Below are 24,035 nucleotides of genomic sequence, written 5' to 3'. Positions count from 1 at the left end.
TCGCGGGCCTGACGTTCAGATTTCAAAGCATTCAGAGCAGGACCCAAGGTTCTTACTCTGGACTCATGAAGGCGACACATCTCACAGGTGTGTCCAGCAAGGCAGCGGCCTTCAGTTTGCACAAGGAAACATCGGGCCAGTTTAAAAGGCTGGAGGATTATGTAAAGGCTGGGCTAGGATCCGATGAGCCTGAGACAGGGAAGCAGAGGAGGGCGGGTCTTTCCAAGGGAACACAGCAGGTTCTGAGATGCGTGAAAGAACGTGGCGTACACCTCGGGGAGGGTGTCATGGGTGCGGGGGGGACAGGACCAGGACAGGGGAGAGAAGCCTTATGCCAGATGGGAGCTGGGTCCTGCTACGCACGAGCTCAACTAAATTCCTCTGTGCTTTGGTTTTCCCACTGATGAGGATGATTTTAACAGCCCTCCCAGCTCTGATATTCCGTTATTCCATCTTTCCAGGGGCCAGTAAACTTTTTCTGGAAAGGGCCAGACTACATGTATTTTGTTAGGTTTCACGGGTCTTAGTCTCCGTCACATGACTCAGCTCTGCCGTCGTAGCCTGAGAGCAGCTACGGCCAGCAAGGGGATGAACGGACGCGGCTGTGTCGCTAACACTCTACGGACCCTGAAATTTGGATTTCACCTAGTTTTCAAGTATCACAATATTACTCTCCTTGGATTTTTTTCCCCAACCATTTAAAAGTGGACAGGTGGGATAAACAGAAAGGTCATGCATATACTTATATATATACGTATATAACTGAATCCCTTTGCTGTACAGCAGAAATGAACACATTGAAAATCAACTCTACTTCCATAAAATTGAAAAATGATAAAATGAGACACTAAAACCAAGAAGTGGACACGTGGTTGGCTGTGACCCCACGCCACTTGCCATGGATACGGGGGTGATGGAGTCTGCCCTCACTACAAACACCCTGGAATCTGAACTTGTTTACTTGTTAGTCAACAGGTCACGTCTTCTCCACCGGCATGTCTCAAGCTGTGACGGGCACACGAATCACCTGGGGACGTGGTTAGAATGCAGATTCTGACCCAGTACGAGTCCAGGACGGGGTCTGAGATTCTGCAGTTTCGAACCCGGACGGCCGGACCCAGAACCGTGCTCTTCACCCCCAGCAGCCGCCTCCCGCGTGTTTACGTGTTTAATGTCAAAGCCCCCAGATGCTGCTGTTACACGGAGCAGACGTGGAGCTGCCAGGGTTAAGAGCATGAAGGTTTCACCCCCCCTTCAGAGACCTTGGGATCACCTCTCTAGGGATCCACAGTCCTAATTCTCTGTAGGCTACGTTCCTTGCGAAAGACAGCCAACACCGTCGAGTGTGCTGTTATCCTTATTCCAGCTTTTCTCTTCTAGGGGCCTTGCGCTCCTCAGCTGATAAACACGTGCATCACGTCTACGTCACGTCGATGGACACTGGCTCTCTCTTCCCTCCTTCCCATGCCTGTCAACAGGGGGAAGCAGGCTGGCACCCGCGAATCCCCTGTGGGGACCAGGGCCTGGGGACACGTGATAACTGCTGCTAGTACTAGGTTTGCCCTGTTTCTTCAACCAGCAACACCCAGCCACAAGGCTACCTCCACGGCTACAAACACAAAGCTTTTCTGTCATTTCAGGAATTCACGAGGATGGAACAGACGACCGGGGTGTACTGTCTTCTTCTGGTTTCCCAAGAAAATCACTTCCATAAGATAAATTATACTGAAAACATGTTGCCCTGCTGTAATATGAATGCATTCAGCCTCCCTCACAGACTAATAAAAAGTTCTGTGCAGTTGCTTTCAGAGGCTTCCCTGGAGTTTGCTCTGCTGAGGGGCAGGGCTAACCCCGTTACAATGATCTAATAATGGAGGGTGAAAATGGTTTCCAACACCAAGCCTTGTCCCATTTTAGTTTAAGATTTTGCTCCTAAGACAGAACCGAAGCACAAAGATTAAAATGAAATCTCTTTTAACTGATGTACATTTTATAGATTTTTTTCCCCTCTTAACATCACACAGTTCAGAAAGTAATTATGTAAGCCATTTAGGGGGGAAAAAAGCAGAATCCGTATCAGGGCACTTAGATTTTCTGTTCTGTGTCCAAAAGGTCATCTGAAAGTACTCAGGTTTCCATAGTAACAGTGGCAGGCCAGATCAAATCAACAAACAGCTACAATTTATCTGAGGGTCTCCAATGAACTATTTTTTTCCCATCGAAGATATCCTGAATTAGCTGAAGTCTTCAAAGACAATGGAGGCTTTTGGAAAATCCGATTTCAACACCAGGAAACAGAAGAATGCTTGCTTGCTCTTTCCACATATAACCTAGCAATTGAGTCTCATGTGCGGTGATTTAAAATACCTTAACTCTAAGCATAATCGGATCATGTTTTGTTAATCAGTAACAAGGATAATCTCAAAACGTTTCCCCAGAATAAATAAGAACAGACACATATGTGATCTTGAGGCATCTGCAGAGCTTCCAGGGTGATCCTGGCTAGTAGTTTGTGGAGCTCCACCACAGATCCCGCAAAGCAGCTCATTCTCATGCGCCACGGGGATCAATTTTATCTTGGCTTCTTTTGGGTTTAGACCAAATGGTCACAAATACAAAAAGCTGTGAAGACACAACATCATACGTTACTGACAGAAGCCACTGCTGATCCAGCTTTAGCTTCTGACCAGTGGACACTCTGTAGAATCTATTCACACAAGTCTTCCAAATAAAGTATTTCAGCCACAAGAAGCTGGTGTCACCTATTTCCAAAATACCTGTTAAAATCAACATAGCTCCGGGATCCCAGTCTTCAGGTCACATGTTTACTACAACATGAGACGTAAGACAACCGTGTGTTCAGAAGACAGGCCAGAGGTGCCCTGCCCTTTCACTTCCCTGGATGTCTGACCTCCGCTCACAACTTTCCAACTAACCAGAAAATCTCAACAGATTTCACTGCGACTTTTGAGATTATTACTAGAAATGTGTATTATTAAATTACTAGATAACTCAAATATCACCCCAGCTTTCTTATATCCCTGTCTCTAATATAGTTACTTGGCCATGCAAAAAAATTAGACTTATCTGCACCCAATAATGGGCTCAGAGTCTTTTTTTTTTTTTTGCGGTATGCGGGCCTCTCACTGCTGTGGCCTTTCCCGTTGTGGAGCACAGGCTCCGGATGCGCAGGCTCAGCGGCCATGGCTCACGAGCCCAGCTGCTCCACGGCATGTGGGATCTTCCTGGACCGGGGCACGAACCTGTGTCCGCTGCATCGGCAGGCGGACTCTCAACCACTGTGCCACCAGGGAAGCCCCAGGGCTGGGCTCTTAACCACACGAGGCACTACCACTTCTCAAAGGAACGTGGTACCCGTGCTCAACACAGGAAACGCCTGGAGCTTAGCCATTATCTCCTGCTCCTGAAGGGACAGGAGGAGAGATGGTGGTCAAGACCACACCCCACAAGCAACTGCCGTGTCTCACACATGGTCATCAATTTCTCTCTTTTCTATAGAACTTTAAAACTATTTCCCTACAGGGAGCTCACACACTGCAATTTAAATAAATTCATCTTGTTTTCCTGAACGCTTATACTCCACGGAGTTATTTATGAAATATCATCTACCGGCCTTCCCCCTGGGCACTACTTTCCATTATTTTCTGACAACAGAAGAATTCCGACGCAGACAAAGCCCGAAGCGCGTGGCCTCTGCTGTCTTAATTCCGCTATAGATGCGTCTGTTTTGCTTCTTAACTTTCTTTCTAATATTAGATTTTCACTTACGCTGGAGTGGAGCAAGGCGGGTAGCAAGAACAGAGAGAGACGAAGGTGCTTTTAGCTCCTTATCATGTTGTTTTTTAAATTATCTAAAACAAATGATGAAAGTGACGAATCCACGACAGTCTGGCAGAAGGGTGAGGCCTCCTTTGAGGAAAGCTGCTTGACGTTTTTTTTTAAACCTCCGACTCTCCTATAACCGTAACGACGTGTGTGGGAGACAAGCAACCCCACAGGTAGAAATGAGTTCCTTTAAAGCCCATCTGTACCTGAGAGTCATCAGAATACAAGTTAGAGGTAGTGGCAGTGATACTGGATTAAAACCTGATGAAGGGCTTCCCTGGTGGTGCAGTGGTTGAGAGTCCGCCTGCCGATGCAGGGAACGCAGGTTCGTGCCCCGGTCCGGGAAGATCCCACATGTTGCGGAGCGGCTGGGCCCGTGAGCCATGGCCGCTGAGCCTGCGCGTCCGGAGCCTGTGCTCCGCTATGGGAGAGGCCACAGCAGTGAGAGGCCCGCGTACCGCAAAAAAAAAAAAAAAAAAAAAAACCTGATGAAGGTTCTCGTCTCTTCTGGCTCAGTTTCTCCCCGGGTAGCAGGGCTGGTCTTGGTTAGAAGGCCGTGCCCAGGGATGAGGGGCCGGGCCTTAGGAGAAGGCTCTGCATCAGACCCTAGGGAGGGAAGGGGTCCTCTTCCTCGCCTCCCCTTTCCTCCTCCCATTTTCTTGATTCTGGGACAAACCCAACTCTGCAGGTAGACGTGGCCCAGATGGCTCCGGGGAAGAGTCAGCCGACTGACAGACACAAGGCAAAAATGCTCCAGCTCACTAATAACCGGGGAAATGGACAAATGCCAGTAGGTCCTCTGAAAACGTTTTCAACGAGGAACAGGTGTGGTCAGAAGATACCCTGTCTTCCAACGGGTAAGTTGAATGTCGTGTAGAAGTCCCCAGGCATAGCTCAAGATGCGAAAGGTCCAGACCCCGGATTTGGCAAGAGCTCTAAACAGCAACATGGCAGGCACAGAGCTGCTGGGCTTTCGTGTGAGTGGATGGCGGGCCTTTCCTGTCGTTGACCTAATGAGTCATTAGCGGCCGCTCTCCTGGTGGTTAATTATATAACCTGCCTTCATTCCCGTGGCTTACAGCCAGCACCTTCCAGATGTGCTCACCTGGAGTGTTTAACCGGGACCCTAAACCAAGCCCCTGCAGAAGCGCCCATGCAGACTGACTCCTCAGCGTCGGAATTCTCCTCCCCTGAGAACTGCTGAAACCCTGTTTTGTCCAGGGATTATCTGATCCATTGCCAGTTACACGAAGTTTACACACATTATGTTCCAGAAATCCGTGTCAATGTAAATGAGGACAGATCCCTCCATAAAAACAATGTTATTAAACGGCGACAAAGTTCTTACCATGAGGCTCTATTTCATCACACGGCGGGGCTACAGAACTTCGAACGTGCCCATTACTTACAGCACGATTGCAACGTGAAAACTCATTTTTTAAGGGAAGCTCCTAAAGTTAAAAGAAGAGTGCCCTCAGTAACCCAGCTTTTGCAGTGGAGCATACAGAGCGGATGCTAGGAGCTAACGCCGCACAAGTGCGCTCTTGGAACTTTCCTCTGACTAATCTTCGGAACAGTTCTGTGAAGTAAATACTGCTATTATTCCCATTTACAGCGAAGGACACACACAGGAAGGTCACATGGCTAACAGGTGGCAGAACCAGGTCTGACTCTCGGGTCCACGGGCTGAGCCAGGGGCTGGTAACCCACGGGCCGGAGCTGGCCCGGCGCCTGTTCTCGTAAGTAACGTGCTGTTGGAACGCAACCAAACCCATTTGCTGACATCTCGTCTGGGGCCGCTTTCCTGCTACGAAGGCAGAGGTGAGCAGCTGTGCCAGAGACCCCGTGCTGTGTAAAGCCGGAAGCATTTATCAGGGGACCCTTGAAGGAAAGTCTGCCGGGCACGGCTAACCCATCGCTGGTCACCTCTGAGGGAAAGCAGCCCCTCTTCCTGGCCTCTGACCGCAAGCCTCTCCACGGGGAGCGGGGCCCAGAAGCGGGAGTAAGGAACAGGAGACCTGATGTCCTCAACAGCGGCGGGGGGCCCAGGGGGTCACTGCCCAGCACAGGGGGTTCTGTTTATTTCCCAATACGCTTCCTGCATTGTTCCCAAAAAGATCTGAAGCCAGGCTCACAGGTACAGAGCCTAACCTCCACAGATGGGGGGACGGTTTGCTTTATTCATTGCTGGAAACCTTATTAGTGAACAAATATATAATTTATGTTTGTGAATCGGGGTCCACGTGCACTTTATTTGAAGACAAACACGGTACAGGTTAAAGGCCCACGGACGCGCTGCCCGTGAATATCACAGTCAAGGTTCTGGCTTCAACTTTTAGGCAGACGAATTCCGGTGGGACAACACATTACAGAGTAAGGTCATTTCCAACCATCCTGGGATTCTCCTGGGCTCCTAAGAGCTTCACTCACTGATCATTCTGTTTGCCAAGATTCTAGAATCAACAATAAATTTGAAATCTTTTCCCATATTATGAGCAGATAAATACTAGTGCAGTGGCTGAGTTGTAAACGCTCATTTGTTTTGATTTTTCTTTCATAAGACAATGACTTTTAATTTCCGGGGAAGGATTCGAAAACCAGAGTTGAGTTAACTCTTCCTAGAAAACAGAGCTGGACATGGAAAGAATAACCCTATAGACTAGAGGTTCTACAATCCCACTGAGGAAGGCTTGTTCCTAACAAGACTAACTGTGTGTTGTGTTTCAGCCACTCCTGATTCACCACGGAACTTGAAATTTTAAAGAAAATTGCACTCAGCTGAATCAAACTGGGAAAGTATCTGTAAAAGAGTGGGTGTGGGGCGGGAGCACTGGTATGGAAAGCAAGTCCACGGCATGTATCACATGGAGGGAAGGGAACACAGGGGATTCTGTAGATGCTGCGAGGCGGTCACGCTGCGGCTGGGGGCTGAGAGGGACGAAACAGGGGCGTCCAGAGGCAGCGTCCTAACTCACAGCCTGATGCCACTGGGGCCCGTTCGGGCAGGCTGGCTGCCACCCAGGGCTGCTGCAACGTGGACCTGGCTTTCACAGCCTGGCTCACAGCAGGCTGGTGCTGGGGAAACCCTGCAACTTCCCCATTTCCAGACCCCACCACTGGACAATCGAGGCCCTGCCTAGAATCCGATCTGCCCAGTCTGAATGGCCGCACGAGAGGGGTCCCCAGACTCTCAGCATCTCGGTGATGCTGGCAAGCGGCTTCCCGCGCAGCCTCTTGCAGAGCGCCTTACAAATGCTCTAAGTGAGCCGCGGTGACTGGCAAAGCCTGGGGACACAGCCGGGGGGCGCTGAGAGGAAAGGCTGGAGCGTGGTCCACCAGGCGCCCCGGGCACAGCGCTCACAGAGCTGGACGGGGGAGGCCCTTCAGCAAAGCCCGCGACGCCACCGCCGGGTCCGTGACGTTCACACCCCCAGAGCCGAGGCGTTGAACAGCGCCAGGCTCAACGCACACAGCCCCTAACCCGCCCCCGGAGAGAAACGCTGCCCTCCAGCCTCAAGCTCTCTAGCCCGGGTTGTTTTGTTTTTGTTTTGAGTTTGGAACGCTGACGTTTGTAAAAAGCTAAACTCACCGCCCAGAAAAACTGGAAGGTCACTCACCAGGAAGCCACAGAAATGAAGCCTGAGACGTGCATCAGTGTTTTTCCACCAGCAAAGAGAAGCCTCAGACGTTACCACGAGCGACGCCACCGCGAGGCCCGAGCACCCTCCTCCCCCAGGTGCGCCCCGCACCTCCCATGGCCCTGAGCCCCACGGCCGGTGACCTGCACCTGCACCCCACGCGGGACGCAGGCAGGGTCTCCTTAGCCCCTGGGTTCCCCTCCGTCCCGACACTCTCTCTAGAAGGGTTCCCTTCTCAGGGGGCGGGGGGCATGGGGTCAGGGAAGCAGCCCTCCTGGCAGCGTTCCAGGCACCTGTGCTCCTGTGGCGGGGAGCGGGGGGATGGTGACGGGACGGAAGAAGCAATCAGACAAGAGCCACGCCTCGCAGAGGCGCCTGAAGCGCCCCCAGACCCTAGCGGGCGGCCTTGCACTTGAATGCTTCCAGCTATGTAAGCCTGCACCTGCACCCCGTGCTTCCAGCTATGTAAGCCTGCACCCCATGCTTCCAGCTATGTAAGCCTCTTCGCAGCGAACTTCATCTCTGTTTCTTGAGGGCACAGATTACAAGCTGGTTCTCACTGGCTGGATCCTCCCTGCGTCTAAGGCAACAGATACATGTTTGACTAACACAAAGTTCAACCTTTAATTGGCTGCTGATGCTAGATTGAATCAGAACATGCGCCGCGTGAAAACCTGGCCTTGTGGCTTCCCCGGAAGCACTGGAAGATCCGGCAGCACGTGACCCGCTTCGAGCTCGGCCGCCGTCGGCTGGGGCCCGGGGTGGGGGTGCCGCCTGCGTGCGCACTGCATCCCGCTGTCCCGCCCGCCGTCACCGCTGTTTACTTATATTCTCGGGGACCGATTTCACCCCTTTACGCTCCCAAGGGCACCCAGGCTCGCAGCCCCTGCCCTTAAGTGTTTGCCATCAACAGGCAAACCAGGTATCGGTGACAAAGCACTTTGAACATTTTTGTGTTTTACGTCCTTCGGAACCCAGTCTCTCTGGATATGACCTGTATGCGTCTCTGGGACAGGATTTTACTTGGAAGAAGAAAGCCACGGCAAGAAGAGGAGGCACACGAGAGCATCGTCCCGTTAGTGCCAATGGCGCACGAGAGCATCGTCCCGTTAGCGCCGATGGCGCACGAGAGCATCGTCCCGTTAGCGCCGATGGCGCACGAGAGCATCGTCCCGTTAGTGCCAATGGCAGGTCTCTGTGCAGACGCGTGTGTGCACGCGTGCGCTTCTGCAGGGCATCCTAATGAGCCCGAGGAAGGGAAAACTTCCCTAGGGACGGGCCAGGTACAGAGACTCCGTGGGCTGCTAGAATGAATCCCTCCAACAGCCAGCGCACAGGTGATTAGAGAAACAGGGAAAAATGAAGAGCTGTGACTTGGAACATAAGGCGGATGCCTGGAGGAAAGAACGTTCATGAAAGGCCGAGACGTCTGCTAAGTAGTGAGAAGCAGGGATTGACAGGAGGAGAGAGAGGGAAGTCGGGGTGGCAGGTGACAAAACCGGGACAGAGGCAGACACGCACCCAGGGGGAGGATGAGAAGGACCTGCCCTTCCCAGTGATCTGCAGTGAAAATTAAGCTTCTGGCCTGATAATGACACCTGAACAGCCTCCCAGGTTAAGGCCCAGGTGACTTCCTGCCCACCTGGAGGAGGCTAGACCCGGGCCGTCTCCCCGCTGACGCCAAACCGATTCCTTAAACAGGAACCAGCCACACTCACTTCTGGGCTGTTTCCAATCTCCTGTCTCTAAACGATCAAAGCCACAGAATGTCAACAGCTTGCAAAGGAAGGTGATCGCGCAACATTTACGCTTTACATAAAGCACAAGAGTAGCATTTAAATGACGGTCTGCCTTCCAGACACGGGATCACAAACACCTGGCCCTTCCTGGAGCGGAGCTTTCTACGCGGAAAGGTGGTCAAGCCGCCGCGCTGTCTCCTCACCTCGAACTTCTGCCTCAGCTCCGCGTTGCCTTCCTCGTCGCCTTCTGGAATGGGCACGTTGTAGTACTCACCCTCCTCTTGGTTCAGCAGCTTGTACCTTTCAGAGACAGGGGGGAGGAGGGGCTGAGCCCCACGCTGGTACCACCCAGGCTCACCCGCACCCCAAGGCTCTAGTCCAGCTGTTTCTGAAATGCATCCCCCGGGGAGATGGTACCCAGGTAACTTGGTGATCAACAGTCACTCTGGACTTAAACCGGCCCGTTTCCGGAATCTCTAGTCGTGCTAATATTTCCGGACAATTAACCCCTGGCTCACACAGACACGCTCGGGCTTCCTCACCATCCACTGGCCGGCATCTTCATCAGCTCCGAGACTCCGAAGGAAAGGGACCCCATGAAGTCGTTCCTGGTTGTTCGATCCCAGTCCCAGATCTCTACGGACAGTCGTCGGTCTTTATCCGAAGGTTTTAATTTGCTACGAAAGAACACACACACACACACACACACACGGTTATCTTGATCATGATTTTGGGGGACATGTCACATGCTCATGATCTGAGCCTGAGATTCAAAAGAATCTTGTATTCAATTCTCTTCCTGGGGTTCCCCATCACCAACAAAGTACCAGCCCCTTGGCTAACGAGGCTCTAGACTAGGGGTTAGCAAACTATGAGCCAAGGGCCAAATCAGGCCCACTGCTTGCTTTTGTAAATAAAGTTTTATTGGAATACAGTCATGGCCGTTTGACGAGACACATATTGTCTATGGCTGCTTAGAACCTAGAACAGCATAGCTGTGTACCTGCAACAGAGACTGTATGACCCATAAGGTCTAAACTATTTACCATCCAGCCCTTCACAGAGCAAAGCTGGACAGCCTCTGATCTATATCCTAGACAGAGCTACCTTCTGGTTGTGCACAAATGCTTCCTGTGTTCTCCTCTACAAAGAGGACCTCTTGCTGTGCTCAGCTGCACTCAGTGCTTTCTTGCCCCTGACTTGCTTAGGCCACCCCCTCCTCCCTTCCTTCCCTCCTCCCATCTCCGCCTCTGAAATCCTCACATTCCTTTCACATCCACTTTAAATGGCACCTTCTCCAGGAAGTCTTCCCTGCTGAGACATAAGGATAATCTTCCCATTTCAGTGGCAACAGCAGCTTCTATGGTACTCACTTACTCCATGTTTTTAAAATTATTGTTTAAACTCTTACCTACACCCTCTTGTAACCCTTAAAAAAAACCCTAAGTCCATCAAGAGGTGGGACACACTATACATTTTTATATCATCTGTAACGTAGAAGAATTTTTTTGCACAGAAGTTACTGATGGTAATTTGGGGCCTGCGTCACGTAAGTCTTGGTAAACCGAGTTTCTATCCATCAGACAGGGGTGACCACACTACCTCTCTAGCTGCCACAGGAGAAGGGCTTAGGGATGAAACAATGTTTCAAGACGTTTATAAAGCCCAGCTCATCACTGCTAACAATGTGAGGGAGGAAAGCCATCAGGAAGAGAGGATTCAACTTACAACGTAAAGGACTCATTCCACTGGGGGTTCAGCGTGGAACGGATGGTTTTGGTTTTTTGTTTGCTTTCGTTCTTGGGGTCAGGAATAAGCTTCAGCTTCACGTAAGGATCTGAAAGCCCATTTGGATCCATAGGGATGAGATTTTTTGCATCTCGTACTGTGAAGAGAGAAGGAAGAAAGATCCAATGTTACAAAACTAGAACAGACCCTTGTTGCCGGGCGTCCTGCGTCAGGACCCAGCTGATCGAGAGACGTCAAGATGGCGTTGAAAGGAGAGGAGGTTTGGATCCAGAGCCTCGGACCCTCAACACGAGAGGAGCTGCCCCCCGCCACCCCTGCCAGGGGTAACGGGTGTTGGGGAGGCCCCTGTGGTCAAGCCTTGAGACGCGGCACCAGCCTGGTCCAGCAGCACCTGTGACACCTGGGTCACACCCCAAACCTGTGAAGCAGCATCTGCATCGTAGTGAGATCCCCAGGGGTCACTGGCAGCCCCCTCTGGGGGAATGGCCCGCCTCCCCACCCAAGCAACCGGCAGACTAGTCTATGGTCCAGCAGCACTTGAACTCCTGGCAGTCACCTCTTTCCTCTGCAAAGGCTGGTGGTTTCTAAACTGGCTGTACGTTAGGATCGCGTGGGAGGGGGTTGAAAATTCCAACGCTCACAACTAGCTCAGAATCTCTAGTCGGGGCGGGGGCAAGCTTTTAGACGCTCTCCAGGTGAACCCTTGTGCAGCAGCGGCTAGAGCTACCAGTGCACAGGCAGTAACGCAGGAGGTGCCTCACAGGGGCTGCAGCCTGACACCAAGGGCAGGCCCACCTTCCAGCAGCACCTGGGGCAGCACCTGGGCACCGAGGAGACACACAGACTCACAGGCCCCACTCCAGAATTTCAGACTCTGAAGCGCTTCCTAAGACTCCAGGTGACCCCAACGTATAGTCTAGATGAAGAAGCACTCGTATGCAAACGCAAAATAACGAGGAGGAAAGGCTGCTTCTCCCTCAGAGGAAGGCAGGCTCAGAGGTGCAGCTGGCGGAGGCTCGTGACAGTGCGAGGGCTGAAGCCCCTGCCCGTCAATCATCCATCACTCTGATAAGAAGGGACAGAGGCCGGAGCCCGCACACCGATGTCTTCCTCACCCTCTTCCCCAACGTGGCTGAAATCTCCCATCATCGGGGCCCCTGGTGAGCCGGATGCCATGGGGACACATCCACCTGGGACCAGGATCTCTAGGCCAGCGACTTTCACAGTGCAGCTCCTGGACCAGCAATGTCAGCATCACCGGCTGAGTCAGAACTTGGGCAGGGGGGTGCGGTCAGGTGACCTGTGTTTACCAAGCCTCCGGGTGATTCTGTGGGAAAGCTGGCGGACCACTGCTCCAGCCCGTTAGCACAGATGGTCAGCTTAGTTTGATTGTTAAATGAGGGGTTTGGAAGAATTTCAGAAGAAGGTGCTAGCGTTGGCAGTGGGCAGGGATAGAGGGGGATGGAAGGGTGCTAAAGACACTGGGTCTCCGGGCAGAGCCCTAATGGCAGAAGCCACAGACGAGCGCTGCCCGAACGACCGGGGACACGCTGAGTGCCGTCACCTTCCTTGCCTGGAAGCCTTGGCACAGGAAGGTGACAGGTGGGACCGTACTCTAATGGTCTGAGGGGCAGCGAGCTGCCTCAGGGCGACAAGCCACAGAGAAGCCGGCCGTGTGTTTCTCGTACACCACTCACGCCCTCCAAGGATTCTTCCCCGTGAGACAGTGCCTAACCCCATCCAGCTGGCAGGGGACAGACAGAAGCAAGTACGCACCCCAGGATCTGGAGCTCAGCCGACCTGCTTCCAAAGCCCACCTCCACTGTGTAACCCCAAGTACTGGAAACTTAAGCTCACGAGCCTCTGTTTCTTCATCTAGAAAAGTGAACAGGGGCATATTTCCAGAGGTACAGGATTGTTGTGAGAATGAAATAACGTATATAAAATGCCTTATACTGTTGGCAACTTGGAAAATGGTGGAGGAAAAAAAAAGACTGCACGACGTGAGCACATACGACGCCCCAGACGCGGTGTTTCGGCCTCATCCCTCTGCGCACAATTTCAAAATCTTCAGTGAGGTAGGAGGTCTCCAGGGGCCCTGGCCACCTGAGAATTCCCCCAAGCTCACGGAGGTTTTAACGCAACGCAGAATAAAACAGCAACCCGAGTATCACAAAAGACGAAAACTTTGAGCATAGAAATGAAGTTCTCCCACGGAGAATGGAAGGGCCAAAGCTTCTCTCCACCTGATCACTGGAATGAGAACCAGACGCTTTTTAAAAGGCAGAACAAAGCTCCGGAACGTCTAACACGGAGGCTGCATCCCAGATGAACTAACGAGGAACCGTCAAGGCTGCCAAGAGTCCTGCCAGGTGCAGAATGAGTGTGGGCCCCGGCTTTTCCATCCAAGAGCGAGGGTCCTGACGGCCGGCACACACACAGCCATCTACGGCCTATGTCTTCTGAATGGTGATGAGCTAAAGTCTTGATGGGATTAAAGCTGTGAGCTTCCTACTGAAACACTATCATTTAAGTTGAAAACAGTCATCCATTCCAACTGTCACCCAAGTAGACGGTGGGTCCACATTTCAATTTCTTAGTGTAGCGGGGAACAGCCCCCCTGCCCGGACACCTGAATCGGGCTTGGGAGCCACCAGCTCAGGGTCCCACCTGCTGGGAGTGTGGGCTCGGGGACCAGGCCGCCTGTGTCTGGGTTCTGGCTCTGCTGCTCTGTGGCCGTGTAACCCTGGCAACAGACTTAACCTTCCCACGCCTTGGTCTCCTCATCTGGGAAATTATGAGAATTATATACGTTCCTACATGTAGAGTGCTCGGAACAGTGCCAGGCACACGGTAAGAACCCAATAGTGATTATGATCCTTGTTGTTGTTGATGGAAGTTTCTGGGAGAGAACACAACCCCGAACGTTCAGACGTTCAGAAGCTGGCCTGAGAGCTTATGCTGTGAAGAACCGTGAGGCCTTGGCATTCGCTTTTCAGAATGGAAGTCTGTTGTCATTCTAGAACTTTAACAGAAATACAGAATATAATTATATGACCATCTTTTGGCTTGAGGTGCCTATTTTGAAAGGATTGGATGTCAAGCCCAGCCTTGAGAAAAAGCAGCCTGGGGATGAAAGTTTATATAATTTCCTGATAATGTTAAGAGATCCCTTCTGGACAAAATCCATTCAAATAAGACGATGGAGATCGAGGAATACCTCCACGGTGCCCCAGAGATGCCTGATGTAGGTGGCCAGGCGAGCCCGGGACATGTGAGTTTTGAATTAAGTGTCCAGGCGTATGGGGGGAGGCTCACATGAGCTCTGGACCGGACAGCCCTCGCCAGACCGGGGCATCTACCTCGGAGGTGTCCCAGCGTAGACGGAACAGCCAACGCTTAGGAAGGGAGCCAGGGGTTTTGCCAAGCACCTGCCTGATGGGGAAGCGGAGGTGAGGATGCAGGACAGTGGGCAGGAGGGGTGGCCGCCAGGCTCTCTCAGGGAGGCGAGCCACGCCCACAGGCTCGTAGCCAGGGACTGCCTGAGGCCCAGCTGAGGATGCACAGCGACGGTCAGGTTCACCGTGCGGGACAGAGGCTGCAGATGGTGGCTGACCGCTCAGGGCAGGATAACTTAGCGGCCAGGAGCGTGGGCAGCTGGCTTCAAATCCTTGCTCTAATGCTGATTAGCTGTGTGACTCGGGACAAGTTACCCCACTTCTCAGCTTGTTCATCTGCCAAACAGGAACCATAACAGTGTCTGTGTCACAGGGTTGCTGTGAAGATTAAGTGAGCTAATACATGCAAAGTATAGAGAAGGGGACCTGGCGTGTGTGAGCTGTGGCCTGAGCACTGGCCATCACTGCTCGTGTTACACAGTGTTTGCTACCTCTAACATCATCGTCACCACCACCACTGCCACCTGGCCCTCCTGTCCAATCCAGGAAGCAGGGCTGTCTCCTCAGGGTAAAGACACCAAGCTTACTAAAAGGACAGTTCATAGAGCATGGAGTTTCCAGACCTCGGGGTCAGGCCAAAGTTCAATAGTCAGCTCTTAATTGTTCCAAAATAGCTTGGGATTAAAAAAAAAACCCAAAAAACAAAACCCCAATTCCATGCAATCCTTGATCCATTCAGAGAATGGTCCAGATGGTCTCTTGATCCCAAGAATATATGCAGCGTAAATTATCAAGTGTGACAATACATCAGACACCCCCGAGCTCATCCCCGTCACCTAACATAAAAGCCAACACCCCCGAACCCACCTAGAGCCCCCCGTCCCACCTGCCTGCCTCCCTGGGGGTTTTAACCTCACGCTGAGGTCACCTTCGGGCACTCCGGCCGGGCACGGGGCAAGGGGAGGCTCTGAAGGCTTACGAAGCGGAAGTTTGGTCGAGGACACAGCTGCATCCCCGGCGCCCGCGGACTGGACTGGTCGTCACTGACGCACAGCGACCTTGTCCATCACAGAGTTCACATCTGGGTGGGGACACCGGCGATGCCCAAAGCGGTGCCTTCCGATTCAAGGACCACGCAGCCCTTCAAATGATCTGTTCTGCTTTAGAAAATAATTCTCTGCTTTCAGCGCCTTCTTTCCTCCCTCTAAGAGCACGCTTGCTCGTGGCATCTGCTTAAAAAGCCAACGAGCACAAAGGTTCAGAACGGGGACTTGCTGTGAACGTCAGGCCTGTGGAGTGTGTGCGGACCCTGTGAGCCCCTGCCACCTCCAACCTCGCTCCACAGCAAAGGCAAGAGTAAACGAGATGCTATAATCCTACCCCACAGCACGGAAAAGCAAAAGTTATGTTTTCCGACACTACCAGAAACCCCCCACAAACTCTTCTTCCTTTAAAGTTACCAAGAGCAAAAGAGATGTGCGTGCAAACATGCCGGGGGGACAGGCAAGGGCAGAAAACTGGCAAAGGGTCAGCGTCTGTAGACACCTGATCCTGGGGTCGTCTGCCATCAGGCAGCAGAGTGACGGAGCTCCCAAATCCATGAGCCATGTCCTCAAACATAGAGCATTAGTTCTGAGAATTATCAGACAGCCACAGCACCTTCTTCCAGAGAGCTCTAGACCTGTAAGTTAATTCCTTATAAAAATACGATCGCACTTGAGTGTAAGTTTAACGACAGAGAGATCTGATGGGTTATTTCATTCCTAAGAGATTCGCCTTTAGCGAGAAGGCGGAAATGGGTCTGGGGGTGTGTGTGGTCTGTCATTTCTCCATGGAGAACGGCTGGCCTTGACCACATGGCATGCAGGGTGCAGCTGGTCCCTGACTCTCTGCTTCCCAGGAAGCTAGTGGACATGGCGGCGATGGGAAGGGACCGCGTTCCTGGGGAGACCACTGCGCGGCAGGCGCTGGTGTGAGCTCTTTACGCTGCCGCAAGGCCACCTGTAGACGGGGACTCAGAGGCAGAGAGAGGTGTTACAACCTGTTTGCTACACAAAGCCAACCAGCGGCCACGCCGAGGATGGCTAGCGATTGTGTAAAAGCCAGCTTTCCCTTGTTACTGGATAAAACTGACTCGGTCCAGACCAAGTCCCAGGGGAGAGGTAGTAAAATTGGCCTCGGCTTCTCCCAGACGATGGGGAGGAAGCAGAGACCACAGAGGCCTCCACTGGAAGGAGGGAGGCGGCCGAGCGTGGAGGGTTAAGTGAACACACTTAGGTCGAGCTGTGGACGTGGCCCAGAGGGGCTGGTGGGAAGGACAGTAAAGCTGTACGACTCCGTTTCTGCTTTGGTGCCTTGACCTTAGCTAAGGCGGCCGTGGCACCGGATTAAAAGATGTGAGTGCAGTGGTTTCCAGGGTACAATTCTAAAATCACTTAGTACGCTGGGCCTCTGGGACAGGCTGACATCAGCCTAAGAACTGACAGGCCAGCGCCTGGACCAAGACCACAGTGGCCCCAAGACTTGGGGCCCGAAAGCATCCAGAGCTCATGACACTGAGGAGGCCAGAGGGGAAGCCCTGCCCACCCACACGCAGGAACGATGCTGTGTGCCAATAAAGCTTTATTTAAAAGAAACAGGCTGTGGGCCAGATCCGGCCCTCAAGCCACAGTTCATGGATCCCTGACACGGAGCCAAGCCCCACCACCACCACCGACACAGCGAATGTCTGAGGGGAGACTGACGCGGGAGAGGAGCCTCTGGGCCCTTCTGGCCCCTCCTGAGCCCTGTGAACTCTGACCTCGTCCTAAAGCTTGGGAGGGTCCTGGGCTGGGGCTGAGGAGAGACAGCGTGTCCCCTAACAGGAACCAGAGTTCACCTCTGTCCTCTGTTTCTCACGTCCTGTCCTAGAACCTCGGGAGCCGACCCCTCTCACGTGTACTCATGCCTGCTTCCTCCCCGCCCAGGCTGCAGGAGGCTTCTAGGTCTGCACAGGAGTCTGCTCTCCTAGACAAACCGGATTTGCAGCCTCCTGGGGGCCCTGACCTGCTGCAATTTGCCAACCCCTCCCCCCAGCCCGGTCACACCCAAGTGCAAACAGAGCGTGACAAGGCATCAATGGGGCCATTCTGGGATCAGGCAACGGCTTCTCTGGAAGAGGGAATTTTAAAGGAATGTGTGCTCGTCAGTCCTGGATGCAAACCAGCGGGTCCACTGGAGGAGCGACCAGCACAGACAGGCCCCTGGGCTTCCCACTCCATCGGGCTGGGCTCGCAGAGCTGAGGGCTTGTCCTGCTGAGAAAGTCTCCCTCCCGGCAGCCCATGGGGGCCTCGTTCAGGAGCGTCTCAAGCACCGATGGGCTGCATCAGATAGAAAAAGGGGAAAAGCCCTCCCACCAGGCCGAGCAGCTCCGAAGCCCAGCCCCACCAGACAGCTCCTTCCCCGGTCACGGAACTGGGAAGGACACCCTGTTCCCAAGGCTTGTTTCTGCCTCTCCTTCGGGCCTCCACTGACGATGCTGCAAGAGGAGCAGCCGTGCCTCAGAGTCTGTCAGTTCTGCACCAGAAGTCAGAACTCGTGGCAAATTCTGCTGGGGAGACTGGTGGGTGACAGATTGCTTCCGGAACAGGATGTACCGAACGTCCTTCGCACGAGCTGTTTCGGGGGGCGGCCAAGCTGTCCAGCAGCGGGCTAGACAGGTGCCAGGCCGGGATCTGAGCTCCTTGAGCCGTCGGGGGGATGAGCCCCAGCCGGTGTGGGCAGGTCCCAGGTGGAGCTCGGGGCCCCGGGAAGGGCCGGGACCCTCCAGGCCACAGGCCGTCGGGTGGCCCAGGAGGTCGCCGCGGAGGCAGGGCGAGGGCAGGCTCGGCTGGCACGAGGGGCGGGCGCAGAGGGCGAAAGCGCCCGAGTCCTCCCTGGCGCACACGGGTGTCCACGGTGCCGGGTGACACGGCCACCTGACAGCACCCTGGGCCCATCTTCCTTCTCTTTAAGCCACAAGCTCCCTGAACACAGGATTACAGTCTTATGACAATTTTCGGGCACCCGTGGGCCCCGGGTTGGGGATCCTTGCTGGATGCCTTCAGAGCCAGTGCCCCAAGGACAGAGGGACCTTCCTTTCTCCACACCCTTCAGGACCTGCGTCTAAGGGAGAGGGAGTGTCCCTCTGGGGGGACTCCTACTTTGCCGGGGGCGGGCAGGGGTCCGGAGCAGCCCTCGCGATGGGCAGTGAGGACGGGCTGGGGCCGCTCCTGGACGGGAGGGAGGCCTTGGTGGGGAAGGCTGCCCACGGGCCGCGCGGTTCTCCATGAACTCACGGGTGCCCCTAGTGGCCGAGCTTGACCTGGCGGAAGAAGGTCATTCCTCCAACAGTGAAGGATGGGCACTTGCTGGATGGGGAGCTGATGGGGACTCGTGGGACCGGTCACTAGGGCGCTTTAGCGAGGACACACAAAAGCTACGTCACTCCCTCACGAACGAATCGGGACAGAGAGATCTTCAATCACAGCTTGAGTGACACGGCAGTTTTGAGGCTCCCAACGTAGAAAAGAGGTCCACAGCCTCCATTCTCTGTTGTTTACTTTAACATTTCTATCTCAGTCTTAGGGACACTCCACACCCGGTTCCACATTCACCTGGTGAAGGTGGCAAGACTGGAGCTGGCCCCGGTCCCAACCCATCACGCTTACCGCTAACCCCGCCATGACACTCCCTCCGCGCCGAGGAGGCCCGTCATTTTGCTCCTAATGATTCTGAAGCCCTACTGCCTAGAGGAGCTCCGCGACACACGCTCAGTAACTGTTTCCTAAATCGTCGAATCTCCACGCCACCCCTGTCCCCTGGGCCACCCGGGGTCCACGCTCCATCCATCCCTCCCAGGGCTACAGCCCTGACCTGGGCACCACACCCATCTTCTCGGACCTTCCCTCCCCCGCCCACCCGGCCCACCGGAGCTTCATCTCCACAGATTTCGTAGCAACTCGAGAGCAGGGGCTGCACCAGGCCCCACCTGGGTGTCCCCCTCACCTGGTCAGCACAACCTGCGAAAGCCCCGGGGATCCTCGTTGGGCTGAGAAGCTAAAGCAGGCTCTGGAACACTGGTAAACGCCGCTTCTCTGGGCTGCAGTTCATAACGCGTCCATCTGGAGGGACTCTCGGACAAGGAAAAACCTCACAGGTCTTTTCAGTGGAGAATAAAGCCGGGCCAAAAGGAGGCGGGCACTTTTCAGAAAACGTTAACTGCTCTGAAGAAAGGGTCACTGAGCCACAAAGGCTAAAGGACATGACATGGCCCCAGATTTCAGGGGAAACATACCGGAAAGGACCACTTACACTCGGGAAAGGGCCATTCGCGTGCAGAACATCTCTGGATTTCAGGAATAAAATGCAAAGGTGTCATCAGCCACAATGAGCCATTTGTGACTGGGTAACAGTCAAAACTGTGATTCTGTGAACAAACTGGGCTCCTGGTGCTGTTTGCTTTGCCCCATCTGATCTAATTACAATGCGTCAAGTCCGCTGACACTGTCTGTGTCAAAACCCGCAGAATTCCGGATCTGATCTCTTCCATGTTAAGAAAATGTGCCCCATATGTTTTGTCCTATTTGCTTCCATTATGGCCAAAGACAAAGGCAAGAAAAATGAGCTTCACTAAAAATACAGCTGCTCAGCCCTCCCCCACTGGTACATACATCCGGATTCTGGGACCCTCACTATCTCCCACTTCAGGACCCATTCACTGAATGTTCTGTTTCATTGGTGAGACTCACTATTTGGTGGTAAGAATGTAATTTCTGTCCCAGGAAATCCAGTGGCATTCAATGCCAGGAAACTCGAGTCAGCAACTCTTCAACCAAAATCCCGTAAAACTTATGAAAGAGAACCTAGAGGAGTTTGGTGTGAGAAGAGAAAAAGCAATTTTTTGTCCTTGGAAAAGAATCGTAAGTATTTCACTACTTTCCTTCTTCCGGTTAGTGGAAAATAACTGCTATTGAAGTTCTATAACCCCGATGTTCCCAAAGGAAATGGAATCTGGTTGTGAGAGAAATAATATTTTCTAGGTTATGAGAGCCCCAAATGATTCTGTATAAACAACGTCAGAAGGTTTTAAGAAACACTTATTTTCCTTATTATGAGAAGAATGGATATACTCATCATTCAAAAACTGAAATACATGAAAGTATAAAGAAGAAAATTAACATCACCGATCCTTCCACTGTAGAGGAGCGCCACTGCTGGCACAGTTACTGCTGGGCTCCTTGCTCTGCATCCATCTATACTGAAATATTTATTTTTATAGAATTCCTATCTACAAACACAGTTCGAGAAACTGCCTTTATAACATAACAAGGCCTGTTTTGAAAGCATTTTAAATGCCTGACACCCCATTTTCCAGCTATATCATAATGTATTTGATCAATTCCCTGTTTCAGGCCATCTATATAGCTAAAGTTCTTCACCTTTGTATAATAACATGGCAACAGCTCATCTTCATGCTTAAATATCCATCTGAATTCGGTTTCCTCCTCAGGCTACGTTATTATTATCAGAAGTGGATCAAAGGGAGTAAAATCACTCGAGACCCTGACACGTATTGCCACGTCACTCCCCGAAGTCATACCGAGGTCTCACGAAGGGCGGGGGGATAAAAATTAACAAAAACCCTGTAACCGTGGCTCCTTTATTTTTGAAGTTTAACTCCCCCCTCCCCGAAACGGTTATCTGGCCATTAATATTTCTTTTTTGTGGGGACAGAAGTTTAAAATAACACCGTAATTTTGGCTTCCTTGGTTATTTTTGAGGTTTGACTTTTTTCCCCTGCTATGTTATTCGGCCATTAGTGTTTCTTTTTCTTTGATTTCCTCCTTGTTCAAGTTTCCTATAGGGTGTTAAAGAATTTTCCTACCAGGTCAGAAGAGTTCTTCAGACACGAAGGAATGGTAACAGCCCTTTGTCATGTTTGCTGCAAACTCCACTTAGATTTCATGCTTCTAGAAACACAGCAGCTTAAGTTTTTGTACAGTTAAATCTGTCAAAAATTTCCTTTTTTATTGCTTCCATTTCTTTCACCTTCAGAAAATCCTTGCCTTTTCTGAGGTTAGCCAAATATTAACTTATGTTTTCTTTAATTATTTTGTTTCTTTTTTTATATTCAACTTTTAAATCCACTGGAAATTTATTTTGGTGTACAGTGTGAGGCAAGATCTAATTTCCTTTTTTCTTCCAAATGTTTAGACAACTTTCCCAACAGCATTCGTGAAATGAGCCATCCCTCCTCCCCTGGATCAAGTGGCTTCTGCTTGTTGATATCAGGCCATCTCTTTTGTCACATTCAACTTCCTGGGAATTCCTGCAACAAGCCTGCACTTTCAATTGCTCGAGATTTCCAACGCGTTTTGAAATACAGCCTTTTGCATCCAGGTGCCTCGTTTCCTGACTCAGGGCAATTCCACTTCAGCTGCCCTTTTTCTGTTCGCCTGATAAATTTGTCCATTCTTTATTCTTAGTGTTCATGGGTCATTTTGCTTTATGCTGATGGGGTTCAGGACACCCCACCCCCAAAAGAGGACACCTTGGCAGACTGCACACTTTCAGCTGGAGGAATCTGAGAAACGGCAGGTGCAGGAAGGGGATGCTGACCTTTCCCGTCTCCCGTGAAGCAGGTCTTCAGACCCTCATGTGAGAAGCGCCTTCCCCAGACCTGGAGGAGAGGGGCATCCTTATCTCCAGCCGGTGAATGACTGGGAGGGATGCGAGCGGACAGGCCTCACGAAGCACCCCCCCCCCCCCCCAGCTCACTGCTCTGCGATCATCTCCTCCGTCCTTTAGTTTTCCACGACTTTCCACTTTTCATTAAACCTGGTACAAAAACACTCCGGTTTAACAGTTTCTTTGGGTCTTTATTGCCTTATGGAGGCCCCTGTGTCATGTAACATTTACATTAAAGAAATGGGTTTGTTTTTCTCTTGTTAATTTGTCTTTCGTTACAGAGCCCCAGCCGAGAAGCCGCAAGGGTAGAAAGAGAAAGAGTTTTCTCCTCTCCTACAAGGTTCAAATTCCATTAATAGAAATATGTATAGCTGAATTTTTTTTTTTAATCTGAAAACTACGGGAAGTTTAAAACTATTTTTTTTTTTTTTTTTTTTTTGCGGTACGCGGGCCTCTCACTGTTGTGGCGTCTCCCGTTGCGGAGCACAGGCTCCGGACACGCAGGCTCAGCGGCCATGGCTCACGGGCCCAGCCGCTCCGCGGCATGTGGGATCCTCCTGGACCGGGGCACGAACCCGCGTCCCCTGCATCGGCAGGCGGACTCTCATCCACTGCGCCACCAGGGAAGCCCTAAAACTGTATTTTAAGCACAAGTCTGTGTCTGACGAAATGTTCAGAACTTTGGACATATTAAAACCCCCATAATAACCCTAATTGGAATCCACGGTTTGTAGACGGGGAAGCTGAGACTGAGAGGGATTCAGGGGTACCTGGCACGGGTTACCAGCTAGTGGGGAGAGGGGGATTCCAGCACATTCTTCACCTCGATTCTGAACGGCCTCTGCCCACTTCTGTTACCGATCACTCTTTCGCCTCCTTATTCGCTGTTTTCAGTCCTGTCATACGGTGCTTCGTTTGCCTTAATCTTTTCCAGAAATTTTAGAAACTATAAATCTTGCTTTAATTCTACTGATGACCGTCTTAAAGATTCAGCCCCACTTAAAAAATTCTACATTTCTCTGACCGTCAAAGAGTAAGACAGGACCTTCTGCCCACCTCCCTCCCGTGTCTGAAGACTTGTGCGTGCTACGTTCTCCTACCTCATCCCTCACGTATCACCACCCATCCCATTTTCCATCTTTGTTACCATAAAATTGTCTAGATTTTGGAATTCCCAATCATTGTTACGATTTTTATATGATTTATAGTTTTCGTATTTTTCGCATCAAGATGTCCAACCGATGTTAATGCTACTGCTTTATCCTTATGTACTGTGACCTTCCCGTTCCGGAACTTGAAATTTTGCTTCCCCCTCATCTTGCAGTCCTCTTTAGCTGGGCTTTAAATAACTTGTTTTCAGGAGAGGCACGTGGGTGGTGTATCTTCTGAGCCCTCGCATAGATGAGAATATGTGCGACGAACGGCAGTTTGGCTGGGTGAGAAATCTGGGGGGAAAACTTTGTTTCTCCAAACGCTTTAAGTGCTGCTTCTTTCCCATTGCCCTTCATCCTGGAAATCATTCCTAAATATGGGAGGGGGGGTCACAGGACACCATGGGGAAGATGACAGCTGTGGCCGCTCTCCCTCCCAGAATGCAGATACAAAATCCTGCACATAGGTTTGGAGGCTCCCCTGACCCCCGAGAGCTGGGGTGGGGAAGGGCTGGGAGAGAGGCTGCAGGTGCGGCCACAGGTCTGAAGTCGAGCTCAACACTCCTCCTCTACTACTCGGAGGTACTTCATACGGATCATCTGGAAAGACAGAATCAGACTGGGGGAAGATAATTCTGCGAAGAATTAGGATAAAGGGACTTGTAGAATTTCAGAGCTAAAATGAAGTGATTTCTTGTCCCTGAGAAACAAAGCGCTGAGGGGAGCACAGGTCATCTTTGGATATCAACGAACTCCGGGCTCTTTCAACACTGGATCAGAGGAGAGCTTGGCAAAGTCCCCTGAGA

General features: G+C 51.9%; 1 protein-coding gene across 1 annotated transcript in view; it reads right to left on the bottom strand.

The window, feature by feature from the left end:
* PRKCA (protein kinase C alpha) overlaps positions 1–24,035 on the bottom strand; it is a 364,235-nt gene that overhangs the window by 63,422 nt on the left and 276,778 nt on the right. The window contains exons 6-8 of the mRNA XM_079904472.1: positions 10,952–11,108; positions 9,766–9,900; positions 9,427–9,523 (exon numbers count right to left, since the gene is read on the bottom strand). Coding sequence (XP_079760598.1) covers positions 9,427–9,523; positions 9,766–9,900; positions 10,952–11,108 — 389 coding nt within the window. The remainder of the gene's footprint in view (positions 1–9,426; positions 9,524–9,765; positions 9,901–10,951; positions 11,109–24,035) is intronic.

Source organism: Stenella coeruleoalba (assembly GCF_951394435.1).
Source record: "Stenella coeruleoalba genome assembly, chromosome: 19".
In the NCBI taxonomy this organism is placed as follows: Eukaryota; Metazoa; Chordata; class Mammalia; order Artiodactyla; family Delphinidae; genus Stenella; species Stenella coeruleoalba.
Note: the sequence above shows the minus strand (reverse complement) of the source record. Positions and strands in the feature narration are given on the sequence as shown.